This window comes from Terrapene carolina, unplaced genomic scaffold (assembly GCF_002925995.2).
Source record: "Terrapene carolina triunguis isolate 2854851 unplaced genomic scaffold, T_m_triunguis-2.0 Scaffold58, whole genome shotgun sequence".
NCBI lineage: Eukaryota > Metazoa > Chordata > Testudines > Emydidae > Terrapene > Terrapene triunguis.
In genome coordinates, this window is record NW_020664409.1 from 12040248 (window position 1) to 12062487 (window position 22240).

The following is a 22240-nucleotide window of genomic DNA, read 5'->3' on the forward strand; positions in this document are numbered from 1 at the left end:
GTACTGGTGCTGTGGTTCCTGCCCCATTGGAGGAAGAATATACCAGGAGTAATGCCACAGTCAGGAGAAGATGTTCTCTTCTGCCTTTTGGTGACTTAAATAGGCTTCCTGCTTGGCTTAGTTGAAGGATTGCCTCCCTCAAGACAAATTGAACTTAAAACAGCTGTAAAAGAGAAAATTGAGCCAGTCCGTCAACTGACATTGCTCCATACTCCCTTGCCCTGACTTGTCTCCCCATGACTAAACCTCATCCATCCTCTTGTGCTTTTAAAAAAAAAAGTTATGCTTGCAACAATCTCATCCATAATGTAGGGTAGGAAGCACCATGACAGGAGCTGGGACTGGCTCACCCTGGCCTGGTTTAGACCACCGATTCGCTCTGGATGAAATCAGCGCAGCCTTTGCCCAGCAATAAAGCCTATGAGCCAGTTTTCCTCCCCTCTCCCAACTCCAGCTCCCGTGAGGGTGTAGCAATAAGAGGCAGGAAGCCCTGATGCTTCCACCTTTGTCCTTCCTTCTCCCTGCTCATGCAAAGTTGTATCCAGGCTGCAGGGCCGGGGGCCTTAATTCTGCATGGAAAGATACATTTCTCCTTTCCTCTCTTCTCTTTTTATTTGCCTGCACATCAAATTTCTGGTGTACTAACTCCAGTCCAGAGCTTGATTGTTTTATATTGCTAATTTTATTATGAAAACTGCAGTTTTATTTTTACCTGCTCAGCACTGATATATTTCACTCTTTTCCCTTCTGCTTCCCTTAGCTTGGTCACTGTGTAAGTACCCTCCATGCCTTACCTTCAGCATATTAACCGTTGAATCAGTAAGCAGCTTTGTTTTCACTCCCCGCATACTGGTACATTATAGCTTCTGCTGTGCTTTCTGCTTTTTATTGCTGAAGAGCTGGTTCTTAATATGTGATGTACCGGTATTTGTGATCTCAGAAGTATGGACACAGGATGTGGGTTTTTATATCCTGTCATGGGTCAAGTTTACATAGGACTGTAACCCTAATCTCTATTTTTGACCACCTGTCTTTTGTGGGAGCAAATAATATAATTTTGACTCTGTGACTTTTGGGATCAAATGTTTCTTTATACTTACATTAAGTAGACATCAATATTCTCATATTTGTGTCCCCTAAAGATTGCAAATACACTTCTATCCCGATATAACGCTGTCCTCGGGAGCCAAAAAATCTTATCCCGTTATAGGTGAAACCTCATTATATCGAACTTGCTTTTTGATCTGTTGGAGTGCGTAGCCCCGCCCCCCTGGAGCGCTGCTTTACCGCGTTATATCTGAATTCGTGTTATATCGGGTCACATTATATCGGGGTAGAGGTGTATAAAATTGTGGATGCAAACTTAAAAGCTGCCCTTGAAAAATTGTTCCTGTGTGTATTTAAAGCATGCACAGAATTAGCATTTAAGCTCTATTTTGGATGTAATTTTGGTGCAGAGAAATTGTACCATACTATTGATCGATACAGAATCTCTTTTGAGATTCTTATAAGGCTTTTTGAATCCAAAAAGGAATTCTGTGAGTACAGAAACTGACAGTCTGTTGAAATGTAGCCAATAAAAAGTGTACTCAGATAAATGTTTGTTAAAGTTATACTTCATCTTTTTTATTTAACACGAGTTCAAGTCCGAGCAAAGCCAAATTTATAATACGCCACTAAAATGTCCATATTTTTAAAAAGACAAATTAAATAAAGGCTGAGTCAATATAATCTGTCAGTTCCACTGTCTTAACAATAATTAACGTGGCAGCTTGTGTAAAAGGGTTGTCTAGTAGTGTGTGAGTCAGTGAGCAAATTCCAAAGTGAAGTGGAATGATTCTGGCACGCATACTGCAAGTGTTACAAATGCTATTAGTAAATTAGAGATGGAGTAAAGCTGCACAAATTTTGATCCAGATTTAGATTTTTAACTCTACCAGTTCCAAGAGGGTTTGGGTCCGGGGTTTTCTTTCAGTCCATTGAAAAAAGAGGGGCTGTGTACAAAATATCCTTCTTGGTTTAGGAATATTTTATATTTAATATTTTAGCTTGGGCCAATCACTGTAATAAAAGTCCAAATTGGGGCATTAAGTTCTTTGTCCACCGACGAGAAGTCTACAACCTTTCTTAAAAATTGCTAGAACTGAAAAATATTGCTGCAAAATATTAGTGAATCTGGATTAGAGCTGGGTTAAAGGACCATTTTTGCTTAGAGAATATTTACAAAAATCTGCCAACTTGATTCAGGATATTTGGTCAAATCTACAAATGAGGTAAAATGTTGTCCCTTTTTTATGTATAGCAATATAACAGTGACACTGGTTTCTCCCCCCCTTCCCACCCTGATGGGTGAAATGGCAGCTTTATGCTTATAAATCCTGTCTTTTGGTTTCATGAAAACCAGAAAATAGTTTGGAGTGGAAAATGTTTTGCAAATATAAAATGTATCATTGCTGTCCCTTTTTTTTTTAGTGGTCCTACTCTGGGTGATGTTTATGTAGGGAAGATGTGATTGTGTTGCGTTAATAAGAAATATGAAAATGTTATTCCTTCCCTGAAAACATTACTTTACTACTTGAATATGCAATTCATAGAAATGGTCAAGAGTTAATAACCTTTTAAAGTCTGTGGTTTTAATAATTTGTATCCCTGATATTGTACTTCCCTTTGAAGCCTTTTCAGACATTTCACTGAATCTTGAAACTGTATTTTAATATGCTGCAATAATTCAGATTAATAATGCAGTACTCTAAACCACACAAGTAATCCTTTCTGTCTTAATGTTTTTCCTAATCCCCATTTTGAAATAAGGAAAAGCTCATCTTCTAATCCTAGCTGTTATGATTTTATTAAATATTATAGCTGTTATAAAGTTTTTTTTAAAAGTCATGATTGGTCAAAAAGACCAAACCCCTGTTGATCCTTGACTTGTTGCTCCTTATCACCAACTCCCTTCTCTCTGCTGAACAGAGCACCTTGCTTTGGTGCTTAGAGGTAGCAGAAGGCTCTTACTGTCTCTGGAATTCAAGGATGGAAAGGAATGCATAATATCTTTAGCTTTGACATTGATTGATATCCATTCTTCCCAATAGGAATTTAAAAGCACTCAAACATTTTTACAATAAGGCAAGCAGCAAAACCCCGAAGTTTCTGCCAGCTTGAAGGGTGAAAAGGGGTTTGTCAATACCATTAAAACCCATCCCTGGTTAAGCTTCTGTCCAATATTTTTACTCTTTTATTATATGCATATCACAAGAGATTAGCGTAGAGATGATTTCTGTGTAGGCTGTAGCATTAATATCAACAAGTTATAATGTTGCTGCTATTTTTGCTCTGTGGTGCCATTTATATTTACAAAACTCCTGTTGCTATTTTCTGTGTTATCAAAATACCTTAATTAGTTGCAGATGTTTTGTCTGTCTCTAGTTGAGATCTGGAGGTGCACAAGTTCTGGAAGGGTGCATAGCAGAAATACACAATATCACCAGCCTAGACATTTCAGACAATGGTAAGTACATGTAAAAGGGGTGAAAGGTAATGCATTCCCTGAAGCTGATTAAGAAAGGCGATTTAAAACATTTTATCCCATGATGTAATAATGTTTATGTGCCGTAGGGCTTTGTGTGGGTTTTTTCAATATCGTAACAGGTTTTATTAAGAATGGCATCAAGCAAAATGAGTCCTTGCTTTGTTTAAGCTTATGATAGATGAATCGGAAAGTTATCCAGTGCCTAGTAAGTTTCATCAGCTGAAACATTACCTTTATCAATATGGTAGGCAGGCTGCAGCATATTCATTTTCTCACCCAAGAACAGAATGAAATGCAGCCTGTTTTAGCAGGTTGGTTTATTCACAAGCTTCTTACATTAGCCTCTTTGTGTGTGGAGGCTGCAAGAGCACGTTGGTACATATAACTGTTGAGGCTGGCAAAGTAGCATGTTCCTCTAATTCTCAAAGCCAAGGAACAGAAAAGACCTCCATTGCTTAACAAAGAGAAGAATGTTTGTTCTTGTCTTCTCTGGTGGACTGAGGTTTAGGGATTAAATCCTCGTCCTCTTTTTCTGCTGTGTATGCAGTTGCTGATTAGCGGAGAGCTTTTAAATGGTTTGATCACAAACAATAGGGTTGCCTTGTGGAACAATGGAAAATGAAAGGAGACCAAAAGATTTAAAAATAAAAGAATTTAAAGTAAGTGTTCCAGAGTCATTTAAATTGGCGTGTTGGTGTAAAGTCACTCAGGTGAACCCCATCTAGCAAATGGAGTGTGTTTTTAATTCTGCATTTAATCTGATTCCTCACAGGCCTAGAATCTGATCTTTCGACACTTGTAATCTGGTTTAGTAAAAATCGATCAGTAAAACACTTGGCGTTGGGCAAAAATTTTAACAACATGAAATCCAAGTAAGGTTTTTATTATTTTTTTAAATACTAGCAAAATTGATAGCAAAAAGCTGCTGATTTAATTGTCTCCATCACTTTTTGCCCTGCAGAAATCTTACTCCTGTACTGGATAATTTAGTACAGATGATTCAAGATGAGGATTCAGTGAGTACCCTTTACCTTACTGTAATGCATATTTATGTAGCACCATCCTTGCAGTTTACCCCTGGTTTACTACTGTGAATTTATTTGCTGCCTGTTATTTTGACATTATAAAAAAACATTTTGTTAGTTCTGATATTTGTTTTGTTAAATAAGAAATTAGCTTTAAATTGTAATTGGGATTACATATAACTAAAGGGGGATCTGTTTTTCACATAGTGCATGCTCAAAACTCTCTTTATACAGTAATAGGAAATGCACATTGGAAGAATAATTTATTCCAAAATGTTTGAAGTTCTTAACCTAGTTTTCTTTGTGACACAGTCCTATCGGCACAGATTTTAGACATTTTCATTTCTCAATAGAAGATTGCAACCCTAGGTTTTTTGGGGGGTGGGGTGGGGAGGGGTAACACTTGCAGAATACAGAATGGGTATTTCCTCATACTGTTCTTGATGATGACATTTTTGCTCAATAGCACACAGAATTGCTGCATCTGCCCACCAAAATCTTTCACCCAAGAAAAACTGAAGAAAACTAGAAGAAATTAAATCAAGCTTTTTCTTTATATTTTATTATTCTCCACATTCTTGGGAAACGCCATTCTCTCAGTACAGTACTTCAGTGGGTAATTTTAATGTGTCTTTGCATTGAGTGCTCCATTGGCATCCTGTCCTACAGTCTTCCTTTCCAATCCTTCCCCCAATTCCAACAAAGGTTGACTGGACTTTGCTCCCCCGTTGCCATATGCAGTTGTACCTGGGTTGGCCAGAAGGGATTGCTTGGGGATGCTGACCTCTCTCTGCTCTGCTCTATATAGGTTTTTGTAGCATGTTTATCACCTTCAGTCCCTTCTCTTCTCTGTCTCCCTCAGATTACAAGTATGCTCTGCTTTCTCCATCCTCCAAAAATAACTGACTCTTGACTCCAGCTACTGGCCCACCTCCTTTATTCCCATTTCTATTTCCTCTCCTTCTGGGCTACTCCAATCTGGCATCTGTCTGCTCCTCTCCACTGAAACTGCTTTTGCCAAGGTTTCTAATGACTGATTATTTCCCGGCCAGATCTTAGGACCCTCTACTCCATCCTCATCCTTCTTGACCTCTCAGTTGCTCCTCCCACCCCCTCTATTCAAATGGGTAACACAGGGTTCTGTCCTAGGCCCCCGCCTCCTCTCCCTTGCTGTGGGTAATTTAATCACTTCACGCTGCTTCCACTGCCCATTTCTGTACAAATTTACTTCTCCATTCCCACCCCGCCTCCCTCCCTCTAACCCTGTGGCTCATCCTCTATCTCTAACATCTCTTCCCAGGTATTTGCCATCAACTCACACTTAACATGGCTAAAAATAAACTCATGATCTTTCCTCTGAAACCATATCCACTCCCCCATACTCTGTTGCAGGTGAGCATAACACCATCTTCCCTGTCACTGGGGTCCATAACCTGGGGTTCATCTTCAGCTCTTTTTTTCTCCCTCACTCTGCACATCTACATGGTGTCCAAATCTTGCCATTTGTTCCTTCTAAGGTCTGTGTTATGTCCATCTGGTCTAATTATATGGCTCTTCTGGCCATATCTGTTCACACAACTGAAACTCTCATTCCCGCCCTCACTATCTCCTGCCTTGATTGTTATAGCCTTCTCCTCTCTGCCTACCCTGGCTCCTGTACTGTACTCTCCATTTCATACATAATGCAGAGACTAAGGGTATGTCTACACTACCGCCGGATTGGCAGGCAGCGATCGATCCAGCGGGGGTCGATTTATCGCATGTAGTCTACATGTATTCACGTAGCTGAAGTTGTGTAACTTAATCGATTCCTTTCCCCCCCCCAGTGTAGACCAGGCATAACACTCCTTGAATCCCTGTGCTGACTCACCCTCCTCCTCAGCATCAACTCCAAGATCCTTGTCTTCATTTTTAAGGCCTTGTATAACTGCTCCTCCCCTTCCTACTTATCTGACTTCATCTGACCGCCATCTTCAGGCTTTCTTCCATGTCCCTCCTGAACTGATACACAACATGCCCTCACCCTCTCTTAAGTCCAGAGCAGTCCCTAGGGGGATGCAGAGCCTGGGACAAATCAGCCCCCGCCATAGGTGTGGGAACTACGGGTGCAGGGGGTGCTGCAGCACCATTGGGCTCCCAGCCCCGCGCACCCGGGGTCTCAGCTGCCAGCCAATCACACTGGCCCGGGGGTGAGGCCCCAAAACGCGGGGCCCAGAGCAGTCGCCACGATTCGCCGTACCCAAGGGACGGCTCTGCTTAAGTCACTTCCTGCCTTCAAACACCCTTTTCCAGTGACAAAGGAAGTGAGCCAATGAAGTCATTCATTTAGACATTTGAAAAAATGCCACCTCTTCTTTGTGCTGTGCACTAATCTTCACTGCAGAACCATATGATCTTATTTCTGTAATCCTGTGTCTACTCCCCCAATCCCGCCCTACTGTTTTATTATCTCTCTCTTTGCATCATGTTTGTAAATTTCTCAGGGCAGGGATCTGATTAATAATCTGCATTATGAGGTGCCTGGTATATTCATGGGTGCCGAAAACAATAATAAAAGTGTCTTCTAGCATCTGAAGGATCTAGCTCATAAGCCCAAACTCTGTTGTCCTGTGTGTGAATGTGTTGTTTCAGATAGACTCTAAGAATGACTCTCCGTCCATGCTGAGGTACTTCTGAAATGGAGGCATCTTCACTTTCACACGCTTACCAGTATTGTAAAATGATCCTCTCATTTTCAGCTCTTTTGTTTTTCTTAATCATAACGTTAATCTTTTTCAACCATTAGTTAAGTATCTGCTGTTTTGTAGTTCCTGGTGTTAAGAACACTGAGAGGAGAGTTTATAATCTGAAAGAACCCCCTGCAAAATAATTCTTCAGATATTTATACATACTTTAAACAGAGGTATTGCTGTGTTGAAATATAGAGAGCATGTTACTTGTGTAGTGTTTTAAAGGCTCAGTTGTTTTCATACCATTGATAGAGAAGCAGGAGATGAATTTTTTTTTTCTCCCCTGCTGAATGAATAATGAATGAAAAACTTTAAATGATTAGTAGTTTGGTATAATGACTGTAGAAATGCAACCAGCCACTAACATTTTTCTATACCATTTTTAAAAAAAACAACAAAATGCCAGGTGTTAAAGATGCATGAAAATACAATACATGAATTGTTCATTTTTTAAAATCTATAAATAGATGTTGTACTGCGCAGCCCATAAAAACTTTTATTTCCTAGCAGTATGGTTTCAGAGGCTGTATAATTATCATACTTTATTCTTTCCCGCTGCAGAAAAATGGATGCTGCACTGCTGGCTAAACATTACTCAAACTGATGATTGAACCTCCTATGAGGGGCTGAATGCCCTCAGTTCTGGTGTCAGTGGCAGTGAAGGGTGCTCAGCACTTCATAGGAGACTCTCGGCACCTTGCAGGATTGGGTCCTTTGTGTATTTTAAAGCATTTGTATTCTTAGATTAAATAAATTGAATTCGATAATTAACCTTCTGAGTGTACCTAGCAAGTGTGTGGCAGTACCAAATGTAATATGGTCTCTAATTACATTCTTTACTATAAGAAATGTTTTTCCCCCTATTCCCTCCCTGAATAAGATCAATTTAAAAGATGTTTAATGTAGCAGTTCAGCATCCATTTTCTGCAGCAGGAAAGAAGAAAGTGTATGTGTGATATCAAGCTCCCAATATGCATCTGAAATCATAGGATGCTGCTGGGGAATAAAAGTTTTTATGGTCTGTGCAGAATCACATCTATTTATATAGGATTTTTTAAAAAAGAAATATTCAATTCAGATATTGCGTTCTCATGCATATTTAACACCTGATCTCTTTTTTTTGATTGTGTAGAATAATGTTTACTTCTGGTTGAATTTCTGAACTCATGATATCAAATCACTTAAAGCATTTCACTCATTACTCATTCAGTAGTGGTGGGGAGAGACACAAGAAAGCCAATTAGTAATTCACCTACTTCTCTATCAATAGTGTGAAAACGAAAGAGTTTAAATGCATCACACGCTGTAAATAACATGCTGTCTATATTTGTAACATGGCAGTACCATATGTATAAATAGCTGAAGAATTATGTTGCAGGGGATTGTTTCAGACTATAAACTCTCCCTTCAGTGTTTAAATAGAGGTAGGCAGGAAACAGTTCTCCCATCCTGTGAGGATTTTGAAAAAATTTCCAATCGCAAATTATGGCAAAAATCCCCATCCCCTCCACCTCCAAATCAGATTGGGTCAATTGTTTTGATTCTTGACCTTTTTAAAAGCTATAAATTAACTTAAATTTCTAAACAAATAGTTGTTTCTACCTGAAAACCAGAAATTTTTCATTTCAGAAATGTCAAAATGGCATTTTTTTTTTTCAAAAAAATGTCAAAACAGGAAATTTGTCAAAGTCGACCCTTTCCAGTGAACAGTTTTGTTCAGTGAATTGGCATTTTCCAATGTGAGACGTTTTGTAAAAATAATTCCCAACATGCTCTAGTTCTGACTGCGTAGCCTAAGTAAACATCAGGCTCTTCAGAGCAACTGGTGAGCTCCCTAACTAAATGCTGAAAATTTTGAATACGTTGATAATTGTTTAAGAAAATAAACAAAAATACCAGAAAGCATAACTGCCCTCTCAGCTTGTGAAAGTGAAGCAGCCTCAGCTTCAGAGGTGGGCCATTATGAATGGATTTGTTCCTGCAAGCCTTGATGAAATCACTCATTCCCACACAGGGCATCAGTTCGGGTTATGAGCTTCATTCCTCAGCCAGCGGGAGACACAAGTATTATTATTATTAATTACTTTATGGCACTCGAGTATAGCAGATTGCTCATAATGCAGATAAAAGACAAGAACTCCATTATGAGGAGCTAGCTGGCAAACTAATCAACTTCAGACATCAAGCAATGTGGGGCTAGCATGACAGTCGGGAGTAGCTACAGGTGGAGAGACAGGGTAACAGAAATAAGGTCACACAGCTACTCACTCAAGGCTATTGGCTAGCATGAAGAAATAAAGGCATTTTTATATTCAATGTTTAAATGTCCTGGTTGGCTCATTTCTTGTCACTATCTCAGGGGAAGGGATTCAAATGAGAAAGCAATGTTCGAGTGTATCAGCGCAGGGCAGGCGTTCTATGCATTGAGAGTTTGGCAAGGAAGAAAGCGTAGAAACAGTTATAGTAAAAGTAGAGAAGTGGATTATCTGCGTTGGCATCATTGAGGTGGAAGGAGGGCAGTGCCATTCAAAAAAGGTTGGAGTTTTGTAGGACTTTGAAAGTAAGGACAAGAAGCTTGAAGTTGATGCCGTGGAGAAGGGGAACTAGGGGAACATCCGAAGAAGGATGACGATCTGACCAGTTGGAGTTGAGAGTGCTCATTACTAGACCCCTACCAAATTCACAGCCATGAAAAACATGTCACAGACCATGAAATCTGGTCTCTTGTGTGCTTTTACCCTATACTATACAGATTTCACAGGGGAGAACAGCATTTCTCAAATTGGAGTTCCTGTCCCAAAACGGAGTTGCAGGGGGGGTCACAAGGTTATTTTAGGGGGGTTGTGGTATTGCCACCCTCACTTCTGTGCTGACTTCAGAGCAGAGTGGCCTGGAGAGCGGCAGCTGTTGGCTGGGCATCCAGCTCTGAAGGCAGCACCCCACCAGCGGCAGCACAGAAGTAAGGGTGGCAATACCACACCATGCCATCTTACATCCGCACTGCTGCTGGCAGTGGCTCTGCCTTCAGAGCTGGATTCCCAGCCAGCAGCCGCCGCTCTCCAGCTGCCCAGCTCTGAAGGCAGCGCCGCGATCAGCAACGGCACAGAAGTAAGGGTAGCAGTACCACACCCCCCACCCCCTACAATAACCTTGCGACCCTCACCCCCCAACTCCTTTTTGGGTCAGAACCCCTATAATTACAACATGAAATTTCAGGTTTAAATAGCTGAAATCGTGACATTTAAGATTTTTAAAAATCCTATGACCATGAAATTCACCAAAATGGACCGTGAAGTTGGTAGGGCCCTTCCATTACCTCATTACCTTCCAGGAGACATTCAGCACTGTGCAGGGTCAGGCTCCAAAATGGTTGTAATGTATAATAATTTTTCTCCTATTCTGAAAAATGTATAATTCAAGCACTAACAAGTCTAATTTATATGTTAAATCACTAGAGATACGACTACTCTAGCCAGACTAGAAATTCTTTAGTAATCCAAGGATGCTGTGATGGTATTAATTTCATTTAATGGGAGGTAAATGTCTCCAGGCTTATACTGGGAAAAGTTCAAGTGTGCATTTTTATGTTCACAAAGGTTATTTTTCTAATTATAAAATTAAACAAATGCAGCTTACAAGTCCTAAGCAAAGTTTAAAAGGAAAATAACTTTTCAAGACAAGAAAACTGCTGGGCCAATCAATCACTGTTCAGAAATGGTCCATTTACTATACAACAAGCTCCACAACAATTGAATTTTCTCCTTTTAAGAATAATTAAAGTTGTATGTAGTGATGATCCCCTGCATTTTACGTTTCTGTTTTACTTGGTGGCAGTGGGGGTAGCTTAAGCAAGTACTGCTAGAATGATTAGTGTGTTCATGTGTCCTTTTTTTCTGCTGTGACTCTGTCATGGAAGCACTTTGTACCTCAATTAAACGTGTGCATCCAGTCCCAATACCATTCCAATGTGAAGTTAATATTTTTCTGACTGCATAAGGGAATAGAACAGGGAAGCACTAAGAGAATTAACAGTTATTTGATAGCTGTCATTTAAAACAATCAGTGCATTGCTATGTCAGTGTTAGGCTCTTTAATTATAAACTCCCTATGCCTCCAAATCTTTATACATTCTCTCTTTGTAAACATACATCTCAATGCAACATGCTTTTTGGTTATAATTTGTTGTTACTTGTCATACAGTCGTGACAAGGGGCCTGGGCCACGTAGTGATAGGTACTGTACAAGCATTTTGGTCTCTAAAAGGGGTATTCACTTTTTGAAGGGTTATAAACTTGGTGACTGTTGAATAAAGGGAAATACAGTAACTTCTCGCTTAATGTTGTAGTTATGTTCCTGAAAAATGCTACTTTAAGCGAAACCATGTTAAGTGAATCAAATTTCCCCAAAAGAATTAATGTAAATAGAGGGGGTTAGGTTCTCGGGAAATTTTTTTTACCAGACAAAAGACTATATTTTTATATATATATTGTGACAAAGTTCTGTCCTTGACTCCGTGGGTCCTGCGTTTCCTGACAGATTTTGCTAGCTTCAGAGGCTCACTGTGACCCTCCACATAGCCCTTCTCTCTCTAGAGGCAAGGGTCACAGTCTACTGAGCCATTTTCATCATAAGCCAGCAAGGGAGCTGAGGAGAAGCAACCCTCCCTTGCATAGTCTCTGTTGTATCAGTGATTAATCAGGGAGGGGAAGGGGGAGCCCGGGCCCACCCTCTATTCCGGGCTCCAGCCCAGGGACCCTAAAATTATCAGCTATGGAAGCTGACTTTTTGGAAATAGGACATGTACAATTCCCTGGGCCATTTCCCCACAGCAGCCTCCACTCAATATCTTCTTCACAATTACCTCAGGGCCACCTTCCTTGCACCTGATACAGATTTGTACTGCTTCGTTCCTCCAACAGCGCGGCTCCCTCGTATAGCTCCTGACACACGCACCTCACTGACTAACTGGGAGGCTTTTAACTAGTTCCAGTCAGTCCTTGATTGGCTTCAGGTGTCAGATGAGATACAGGAGCAGAAGAAGGGGGACACCCTGACATTAGCACCCCTCTTCCGCCCCTTGCACCGTAAGCAGGAGGCTCCCGGGAGCAGCTCCAAGGCAGAGGGCAGGAGCAGAACAGGGGAGTGGGGGGTGGGACACCTGAACTGGCCAGCAATTGATAGTCTACTGGGTGGCTGCCGCACAGGGAGTTTAGGGGAGCTGATGTGGGGGCTTCCGGTCCACCCTGGTTCCAAGCCCCCACCAGCTAGCTGCAATGGGCTGCTCTTCCTGCAAGCAGTGGACAAAGCAGGCGGCTGCCAAATAATGTTATAAGGGAGCATTGCGCAACTTTAAACGAGCATGTTCTCTAATTGATCAGCAATGAAACAAAGTTAACCGGGACGACTTTAAGTGAGGAGTTACTGTATTTTAAGTTATCACACATCATCAACTTTGTATTATAGTTCTTGGATGTCTTTAGTAGTTGTGATGCCTCAGCAAGGTTAAGGTGATGGAAAGACTTATGTTATAATTCATAAACTACTGCCTTTGGCCATGGGGAGAAGACAAAAATGAATCTGTGTTTTGGATGTATGTTTTTAAAAAGACATTTTTAGTATATGGCTTTAGAGTAAATATACAGGATCCACAGTATACCTGTGCTTCATAGTGGCCCACAAGAAGCAGTTGCAGTAGTACATGTCGTTTTTTTTAAAAGTATCTAAATGAAGCATAATCATGCAATGAACAGTAATCACAGTGATCTTTCTAGTCATCTTATGCGTGTCTACAAGAGACATCTCTTAATTTCAGACTTGTCACCCACACAGTCTTTTTTAAAGGAATAGATGTACACCCCCAAGCTCTTAATGTTGAGGCTGCCGTAGTAAAATAATATCCAGTACAGACCCATTTACACGCGAATCCGCTTAAAGCGCAGTAGTGCCATGCCTCCCAGTGCTACCTATTTAACACGCGAGACTCGTTAACACGCGGTACAGGAACTTGCTATGTAGCGCTACAGATTTGCTCACTGACATAGAAATCGACAGGAAGTGCGGAGCAGAAATGTGTTGTACATCTTTACCGATATTGGTAAAGACATATGACGCACACTTAGTCATTGTCACACTAGAGAAAGATATAATATATATAGTAGTACTGTAGTTATATAGTAATACAGTATATATACTAAGTTAGAAAATTTTAACCGTAGGCCTAATATAATGGCAGAGGGCAAGCATCAGCGTTCCTACACTGTAGAAGAAAAGCTAGCTGCAATAGATCGAGTAAATAGCAGAGAAACCCAGGCCAAAGTTTCAAAAGATATTGGGATTGCCAAATCTACTTTGAGGATGGCTAAAAAACTAATCTAAACTGAATGGCTTTGTACAAAATATCGATTTTGCTGTGGGGCTTAAGCGAAAACGTGTGCGCTATTCAGCAAAACCTATAATAGACAAAGCCATGCGCACGTGGTTTGCTCAGGAAAGGCTGAAAGGAATGCCGCTAAGTGGGCCAATTCTTCAAGCCCAAGCGACAAAATTTGGAAATTTAATAGGGGGATGAATCATTCCAAGCCAGGAAGGGGTTTATAAGTCATTTTAAAAAGCGTCATGGCATAGCACAGGTATCGATTTCTGGAGAAAGCCAATCAGCTGATGAATTGGCCGCGAGCGCGTTTCCCGCCAAGTTAAAATCTATTTTACAAAATGAAGACTACCACGAAGAACAACTTTATAATTGTGATGAGAAAGCTTGATTTGCAAAACTGTTACCTGATAAGATTTTAGCCTTTAATTACGAGACACAGAAAACAGCTGGATTTAAAAAGATAAAAGATCATGTGACTCTTTTTTTGTAGTAATAAGACGGGCAGCCATAAGCTTACCCCTCTTCTCATTGGCCACTTTCATAACCCTCGTTGCTTTAATCACCTCAATAGAGCCAAACTGCCAGTAATATACGCTAACAGCAAAAATGCATGGATGACGAGACAGATTTTCGATGACTGGTTCCACAACAGCTTTGTTCCAGCTGTTCGTAAATATCTGTTGTCAAAGAAACTCGAAGCCAAAGCACTTTTGCTACTTGACAATTGTCCAGTCCATCCTCCAGCTGAATCACTGGTATTGAGAGATGGAAAAATTCGAGTGCTATACCTACCATTCAACCACAACATCAAAAATTCATCCTTTAGACCAGGGCATTATTCAGAATTTTAAAAACAATTATCAACGGGAGCTGATTTCGGCGATCGTGTCATGCACGTCTTAAGGAAATTATTTAGTTAGTTAAAAAAAACTTGGGACGGAGTAAAACAAAAGTCCTTTGAAAACTGCTGGATGAAGGTTCTCGATGTTGCCTTTTCTGTCAAAGACAGCTCAAACTCGGAAAACTCCAGCAGTGGCACTGATTCAGAGCCAGACTTTGAAGGATTTTTGGAAGAAGACATCATACAAACACGCACGCAGACAAAAGCGGATAAAGGTAAACTTCTCTTTCAAATGATAAAAGATTTTAGTTTGGATACGTCGCCGGAAATCATTACCGAGCGGCTGGAGATGGATGAAGATTGCCCGACTTCAGAATTTCTGTCTGAGGAAGAAATTTTAACGGGCTGCAAGGCTACATTGGAACGCAAAAGTAATGGCAAGAATTCTAATAAAGCAGGCCTAAATGACAATGACGAGGAGGAGGAGGATGTTGTTGAAAAGGTCAAAATTTTGTCCACAGAAGCCCTTAGTGCTATAGAACTGTTGTAAGACTTATGGAGGAGCAAAATATGAAAAATATCGAAATCTTTCATCTGCGGCGAATGACAGATTTCAAAAAAAGAAAAAAAAATGCGAGCATGAAAGAGCAGAAAATAACAGCGTTTTTTTTCTAAATGAATCATAGACACTTTTTCAGCATTGCCCTCTTATCCCGCGGTCCGTTAATACACAGTCGTGACGGCTTGACTCCCGACATCCGCGCGTAAACAGGTCTGTACTGTAAGCAATAAACTTCAGGAATAAAGTTGTCCAATTGTTTGACTAGTTCTAATTGTATTTCAAGGATCTCAGATCATTATGTTTGTTTACCATGTCATGTTACAATAGCTACAGTAAACACAGAGATGAATCTGATACATAGTGTCCCCCCTGCCCTCCACCCTACGCCTTTGAAAGGTTCACTAACTTGTAAGGGAGCCCTAAGAACTGTCTTTTAGTTGATGTATACTAGAATGCATTCTCAGCTCTTGTTTGTTGTTTACATTGTTTATATACTCCACAGCCTTTGCAGTCACTATCCCTGGCAGATTCCAAGCTGAAGACTGAGCTTACCATAATTATCAATGCATTGGGCAGCAATACTTCTCTTACAAAAGTGGATATTAGTGGAAACGGAATGGGAGACATGGGGGCAAAGATGCTAGCAAAAGCCCTACAGATAAACACCAAGCTCAGGTATGAAAAACTTATTTGCATTAGAAAGATTGTATGTTTAATAATGTTATAATGCCTGTTTCCAGCACTCCCTTTCTCCTGTTTTCTCTTATGCAACTGACAGGGAAGTCACTTTGCAGGGTTATCAGTTTCCCAATCACCATCCTTTTTATTTAAAATAAAAATAAAGTAATTTCTCCCTGCAAAAATCTCTACAAATAAATACATTTATTTATGAGAATTTTAAACCACAAAAGTCTGGAAATTCTCCTTTAAGGTGGCTATCTTAAGTTTAATGTAAATCATTTGACCACACCCATCACAGTTGGGGGTGGAGGAACCAGTTTAGACAGAATAAGAATTGATACAGTCCTTTCGTGATCCCTCAAGCAAAATCTAAATCCTTTTAATTAAAGTTCAGAACTAGCAGGATTTCAGAACTGCTTCTTCTGTGGCTCCTCTTGGTTTTCCCTGTCGGGGCCATGAGCAGGTTTCAGGGGGTCCGCTAAGCAGGACCAGTGTTAGACTTGCTGGGGCCCAGGGCAGAAAGTCTAAGCCCTGCCACCCGGGGCTGAAGCAGAAGCCTGAGCAGCTCAGCTTCAGGGGGTGCCCTGAGCCGTAGGGCCCCAGGCAACTGCCCTGCTTGCTTCCCCTTAACGCTGGCCCTGGCTTTTATATGCAGAAAACCAGTTATTGTAGTGCAGGGGGGCCATGGAGTTTTTATAGCATGTTGTGGGGGGGGGGGGGGTCAAAAAGAAAAAGGTTGAGAACCACTGCTGTAATGAAAGGCTACTGCAGTGCATGTCTGCAAAGAGGAAAGTTTAAATATGGTGGGGGTACTGTAACTGAGAAATCTCTTGACTGTGTAGGTTTAAATTAATAGCGATCAATGTGTGTTGTCATTTTTAGTGAGGTTGCTGCTTTTGATTTATTACAAATAGAAAATATAATGCAGGGATCAATTCTACATTGGAAGCAAGGTAGACGGAATAGCCTAGTAACTCTGTCCTTTATTTCTATTATTCTAAGGTTTTAATGAATAGCTAAATTTATGTTTCTAAATGATTTTGCCCTTTACTGCGTATTTTTGGACACACACAACTGTGTAACCTTACAATACAAAACTGCATTATAGATTACTACTCTGTTCAGTTTGTTTAAAAAGGGAAGCTGCTTTTATTAATTCAGTCTCTGAGCTTTGTATAATTTTGTTTCCCAACAGAACCGTAATATGCGATAAGAATAATATCACCGCACAGGGCTTCCAGGACATAGCAGTGGCATTGGAAAAGTAAGTTTAAAGGAAGATAACTGATGCGAGAGGAAATCAAGAAATATCTCCTAACAATCCTGGGCAGCTGCAATTCACCTGGGAGACAATGGGATTTAAGGATGCTCAGCACCTCTCATTTTTGGGCCTGTTGGGACTAATTCTAAAGTAAAGCTTATGAATTCACACTGAGCTCAAAAGGGAGGGAAATGGCTCTTTCATTCATTCTTCCATGCACCAGTGGTAGGCACTATGTAATAATGTTAAAAATGTGGAGGGAGTTGTATAAACTCTTTTCTCGCCATTGATCTGTTCTCTTAGCAGTCATAACTTGTGCTTTAAAAGCAATTAGTTGTCTGAATGAAACTCTGTGTCCAGTAGTCATCACCATAAAATCAGCATTTTGGTCTGTGTAGTCATCAAGTAAAAGCTAATAATGAGGGTCTCGGGAACTGCAGTTGTTCATTATAATCCCTATGAAGGTGTGTAATTTTGGGATCATTGAGATCACTGATGCAGTGGCATCTGTTAGCAATGACAGGCTGAATCACTTTGATCTATTTCCATCTCTGTCACTTTTTTGTATGTGATTATTATGTTTTTCAGGGAAAAATGCAGATTTTAAATTAAGCAGCATTTGGAGTTGTTTCATATAGACAGGGGAACAAAGAGTTTCTTTTGAAGGTGAAGTTATTAGACAATTACTAGTCTCCAGACAGGATGTCTGACAAAAATGTACAGCTGTTTGAGGTAGTATCTTAATCCTCTGTAGAATCATAACTCTTGCAGTTGAGTTCATCAACCAGATTGCTGTTATTGGTATAGGATGCATTCATTTCCCTCAGTTGTTTCAGTTTGTGCTTCATTTCAAAATGGAATCAGTTGTACTGATGGAGGAAATTCATAGGAATGGTCTATAATTAAGAAAGTAATTTTGGAGTGATTCCAGCGATATTAGTGAATAATTAACAGAACTTGGAAAGGCCATTTATCAGCTTGCCAGACCTTTCTTCTTTATAGAGCAGCAACATGCATTTACAGGAGAAGTCTGATAGGAAAAATATGTAATATTTTCTGGTTAACATCAGGTGCTTTTTCCCTTCAGATATGCTCAAGAAAATAAACAGAAGCGGGATCTTAAAGCAAGAGGAAATGAACTAGACAGGAAAAATAAACAGGGCAGATAGCGTACCCTTGCTTTTTATAGAGGTTACATCTCATTTACTTAGCGTGGAAGCTTAGGTCATCATCTGTCATCTCTAATGTTTTAATACCACAGACAGTATCACAACCCAACTCATGAACAGTGAAGCTTGAAACTCTGAAGACTGGGATTTCTGTCAATGTTTGCTGAAAACAATTAGCCTTTAAACAAATCCATCTCAAAGACATATTGGGAACATCTTACTCCATATGTTTCACAGAAATACAAGAGACATTACTAGTTTTCTCAGAGAAGATAAATGCCACCCTTAACAGAATGTATTGTAAAAATATTAGATATTTTTAAAAATGTTGTTGAGACTATATTTTTGTATCCCTACACTGGCAAAGTCATGCTTCTGTAGTACCATGCGTCTAATTGCACGAGATATGGAAGGAAAGCAATATATAACACATGCATTTTTAAAACATCAAAATTACATATATTTTCCCCCTTTATGTGAAAGTCCTGTGAAAATGATATTTCTGCTATGCAATTCTATAGGCTCAATCAAAAGAAATTCAGAAAGGATACCATTGTCTGTTAAGTTTTATATAAAATGTTGAGTAATTTCTATAGAATTCGATTAAGGCCCTGGTTCAATAAAGCACTTAAGAATGTAGTTGTTTATCCCCATTCAACAAGGCCCATACTTGCATTCCATTGGCTTTAATAGAACTTAAGCACTGGCTTGTGTGCTTTGCTGAATCGGAGCCTAAATTTCTGTAGAACTGTATGGTACTCAGTTTTATAGGACTTCCCATAAAAACGTATAATAGAAATATCTCAACTTCCAAGCCTAATATTGCAGGATGAGAAGCAAGTGCTGTGCGTACCCTGGGGAGCTGGAACTCTTCCCTTGCCTGTGGTATCAAGTTCAGATCACAAGACTGGAAGTGTAAACTAACCATAAACCTATTCCTGTTAGAGCAGAGTAAACAGTGAAGATGTTAAACTGTTACTGCAGTATTGCAGTATGGGGCAGGAGTCCTGGAGAAAACATAGCATATGACGATATCATGTAAGATTATTGTAACGTGTGATACAAAGGGGCAGAGATAAGGTTCTGTGGGCATCCTTCACTTCAGCATTTCCTGGCCTTTGAGTGCTTCTCTTTAAACCTATATTAAAAGAATTGTTTATGTTTTGTTGGTAGGGAGCGTAATAATACACTGGATAAGCAAAGCAACGCATGTTTTAAACCTGGAACTGGACTTTATTGGATTAATGAGTAGTTATGGAAATCTGTTCTTGTTATTAGAGAAAAATGGAGCTTTAAGAAGGAAAATAACAAGCATGAAGGGATGTTTGAGACTTCAAAGGAAGCCAAGAAAAGAAAAGTAGTGTGTGAGGATAAATATTGGTTGGTCTGATGATCAAAGTTTCATGCAGGCTTTAAATTCTATTTTTCCCCTACAGATTAATTCAGAGATGAAAATAAATTAACATTCCAGAACAATTTTGTGTGTCGGGAAATAAATGGATTATAGAATTTTTCATAGGATGCTGTTCATCTAAAGTTTTAGCTTCATGATTATGCCCATGGAGTCTCCTTGTGCTTCATATCTTTTTCTTGTCCAGGGGGCTCAAGCCTTTGCTTATTGATTGTAGCATATGAGCTAGTAATTATAGACTGCACTGAACATGCTATATTAAATGACAAACAGCTGCTCGAAATCCACATGTTTTTTTAAAAAAAGACCATTTTTTCCCCTGCCAGGTACTTTCACCTGTCAGGCAATAGAGAGCTTCCATAGCAACTATCCATCTTGAGCTCTGTTATCTCTGACATTTAAAAATAGTTCATCCTGATGGAGGGCCAGTTATTGACTATTCTATAGCACATGGAGACACACAAGCTTTTGTGGTATGGACAATTCTTTTGAAAGATAAGACAATAAAATGTAGGAAATAAAATACTACTGAGTTGTGGTTGATGCTGGATATATTTTGGCAATTGCTATTAAAGAAAAATGCAGCAATTTAGTTGTAGCTCAAGTAGCTACATATATAGTAATCGTGAATTTCAAAGCTGTTTGTAGAATTCTCTCTTTCTTTCTGATTATCTCCAATCAATAGGAGCTGATAATTCCTGATCTTTCTTGTAAGTAGAAAAAAGGTAACCTGACCCCTGTGGGGAAAGTTTTTTCAAAAACATAAACGGCAGCGTAGTCATCCAACTCCCATTGAAAGTCCATATCTTTCCCTAGTGTATAAATCTCTTTATATCTCTAATTAGATATAGGAGGAAAATTTTCAAAGGCATAAAAGGAAGTTAAGTGCCCAGCTCCCATTGACTTTCAGAGGCAGTTAGATACCTACCTGCCCTTTGTGTCTTTGAAAATCTCCCCCTATATCTAACTAGAAAGAAGAGTAAGGTTCCATTCCTGCAAATATGCATGTGCTTGACTTTAGTGTGGCTACTCGTGAAAGTAAAGTTACAGACATGTGCAAGTGTTTGCAAAATCAGGGACTAAATTATTGGCAAAAAAACTAGGAGCTGACTCTATTTGCTACTTTACTCCTTATAATTATATGTAGTAATTAGATTACCATCTCTCATTATAGTAAAGATTTGTTTTTTTGTTTTGTTTTAGGAATTATACTTTAAGGTTCATGCCAATACCTATGAATGATGCTTCTCAAGCACTTAAAACAAACCCTGAAAAAACAGAAGAGGCGCTGCAAAAGGTATTGCATATACAATTCACTCTCAGAAAAAATGAGTAATAACTTCAAGTGGTTGTGAATTCATGCTTGGCTGAGTAAGAATTCTGTGCTAGATTCATTGAGTATTTCATTTACATGGACACATATGAACACGTGGACAGGTTATGGTAATCAAGAATCATAATTGCATGGAAGACTCTGTCTTCAAAAAGATTCATTTGAACTGAGAGACATAGAATGCAATGGCTTAATAACAGAACCACAAAATAAGGAAATACTGATTAAACAGTAAATGTGTGTGTGTGTGTGTGTGTGTGTGTGTGTGTGTGTGTGTGTGTGCGCGCATGCGTATGTGGTTAGAAATTGGCGTGTGTGCGTGTTTCTATGAATTTAGATGGTTATGTGCATTTTATTGCTGTTGAAGCGTGGAGAGTGCTCAGCACAGTACAAGAAACAAAAGATTGAGAGAGGCTGTTGTGGAATGTAAACTCATTTTTCATTTAATGGGTAGATATCAGCAATTTTCTTGATGTGTTCATGTTACATATACACAACACACACACACACCATCATCATCAAAAATTAATTTAACTGAAGTGATCTTTTGGATAAGGACTATGTTGGCAAAAAATTGTCTGTAGCTGTCCAAATCTCATGGATTATAGAACTCCCAACTGGGTTTTAACACAGTCAGTCATGCAAGCTCTAAAGGAGTCATCTTGTCTATCAGGAAAAAAACATGGTCTGCAACTTTTTAATAAGGGTGGGAGCATAAAAACTCTCAAAGCTGTGATTAAGTAACATAAGTATGTGATCCTTATGAGCCAAAAAGCTTGCAGTGAAGTGACCTTCAAAAGGAAAAATACCGCTTTTTTCCTTTATGATGTACATGGAGGTCTGAATTCTGCTTTTTTAAAACCTGAAGCTTATGGGCTTATATGCCTTACATTAGACAGATTATAATATTTTTATAACAGTGAATATTCCTTTTATCAAGAGAAAGAGAGATCTTTTTAAGATCTAATGAAGCTCTTGGCCTCAATGTTATCTTGTGGCAATAAGTTGTACGGCTTACTTGTGCACTGTATATAAAGTATTTTCTTTTCTCAGTTAACCATTTGTTCACAGGGTATACAAGACCTCAGTTTGTTTGATTTCTTTTGTTATTAAACAACTTTTCAGGCATTTTTTTTATACATCATGAAGAAACAAAAAAGTACAGTCATCTTTAAAGTAGATCTGGGTGAAATTTTTTAGGTCAATAGTTTATTTGTTGAAAAATGCTGTTTTGGTGAATCCAAAATTATTTGCAAATTTGACATGAATTCACTGAATAGTTTTGGCCCAAATGTTTTTTGGGGGGACTTAGATGCCATCCACAAA

The 22240-nt window shown here is 39.4% G+C and overlaps 1 protein-coding gene across 3 annotated transcripts in view; it reads left to right on the top strand.

Annotated features, from left to right (window-relative positions):
* The window catches only part of CARMIL1 (capping protein regulator and myosin 1 linker 1), a 254930-nt gene that overhangs the window by 155993 nt on the left and 76697 nt on the right, over nucleotides 1-22240 (top strand). For all 3 annotated transcript variants that reach the window (XM_026660601.2, XM_026660589.2, XM_026660596.2), the window contains exons 18-23: nucleotides 3427-3508; nucleotides 4302-4401; nucleotides 4491-4545; nucleotides 15562-15734; nucleotides 16936-17004; nucleotides 20785-20878. In XM_026660601.2, coding sequence (XP_026516386.1) covers nucleotides 3427-3508; nucleotides 4302-4401; nucleotides 4491-4545; nucleotides 15562-15734; nucleotides 16936-17004; nucleotides 20785-20878 — 573 coding nt within the window. The remainder of the gene's footprint in view (nucleotides 1-3426; nucleotides 3509-4301; nucleotides 4402-4490; nucleotides 4546-15561; nucleotides 15735-16935; nucleotides 17005-20784; nucleotides 20879-22240) is intronic.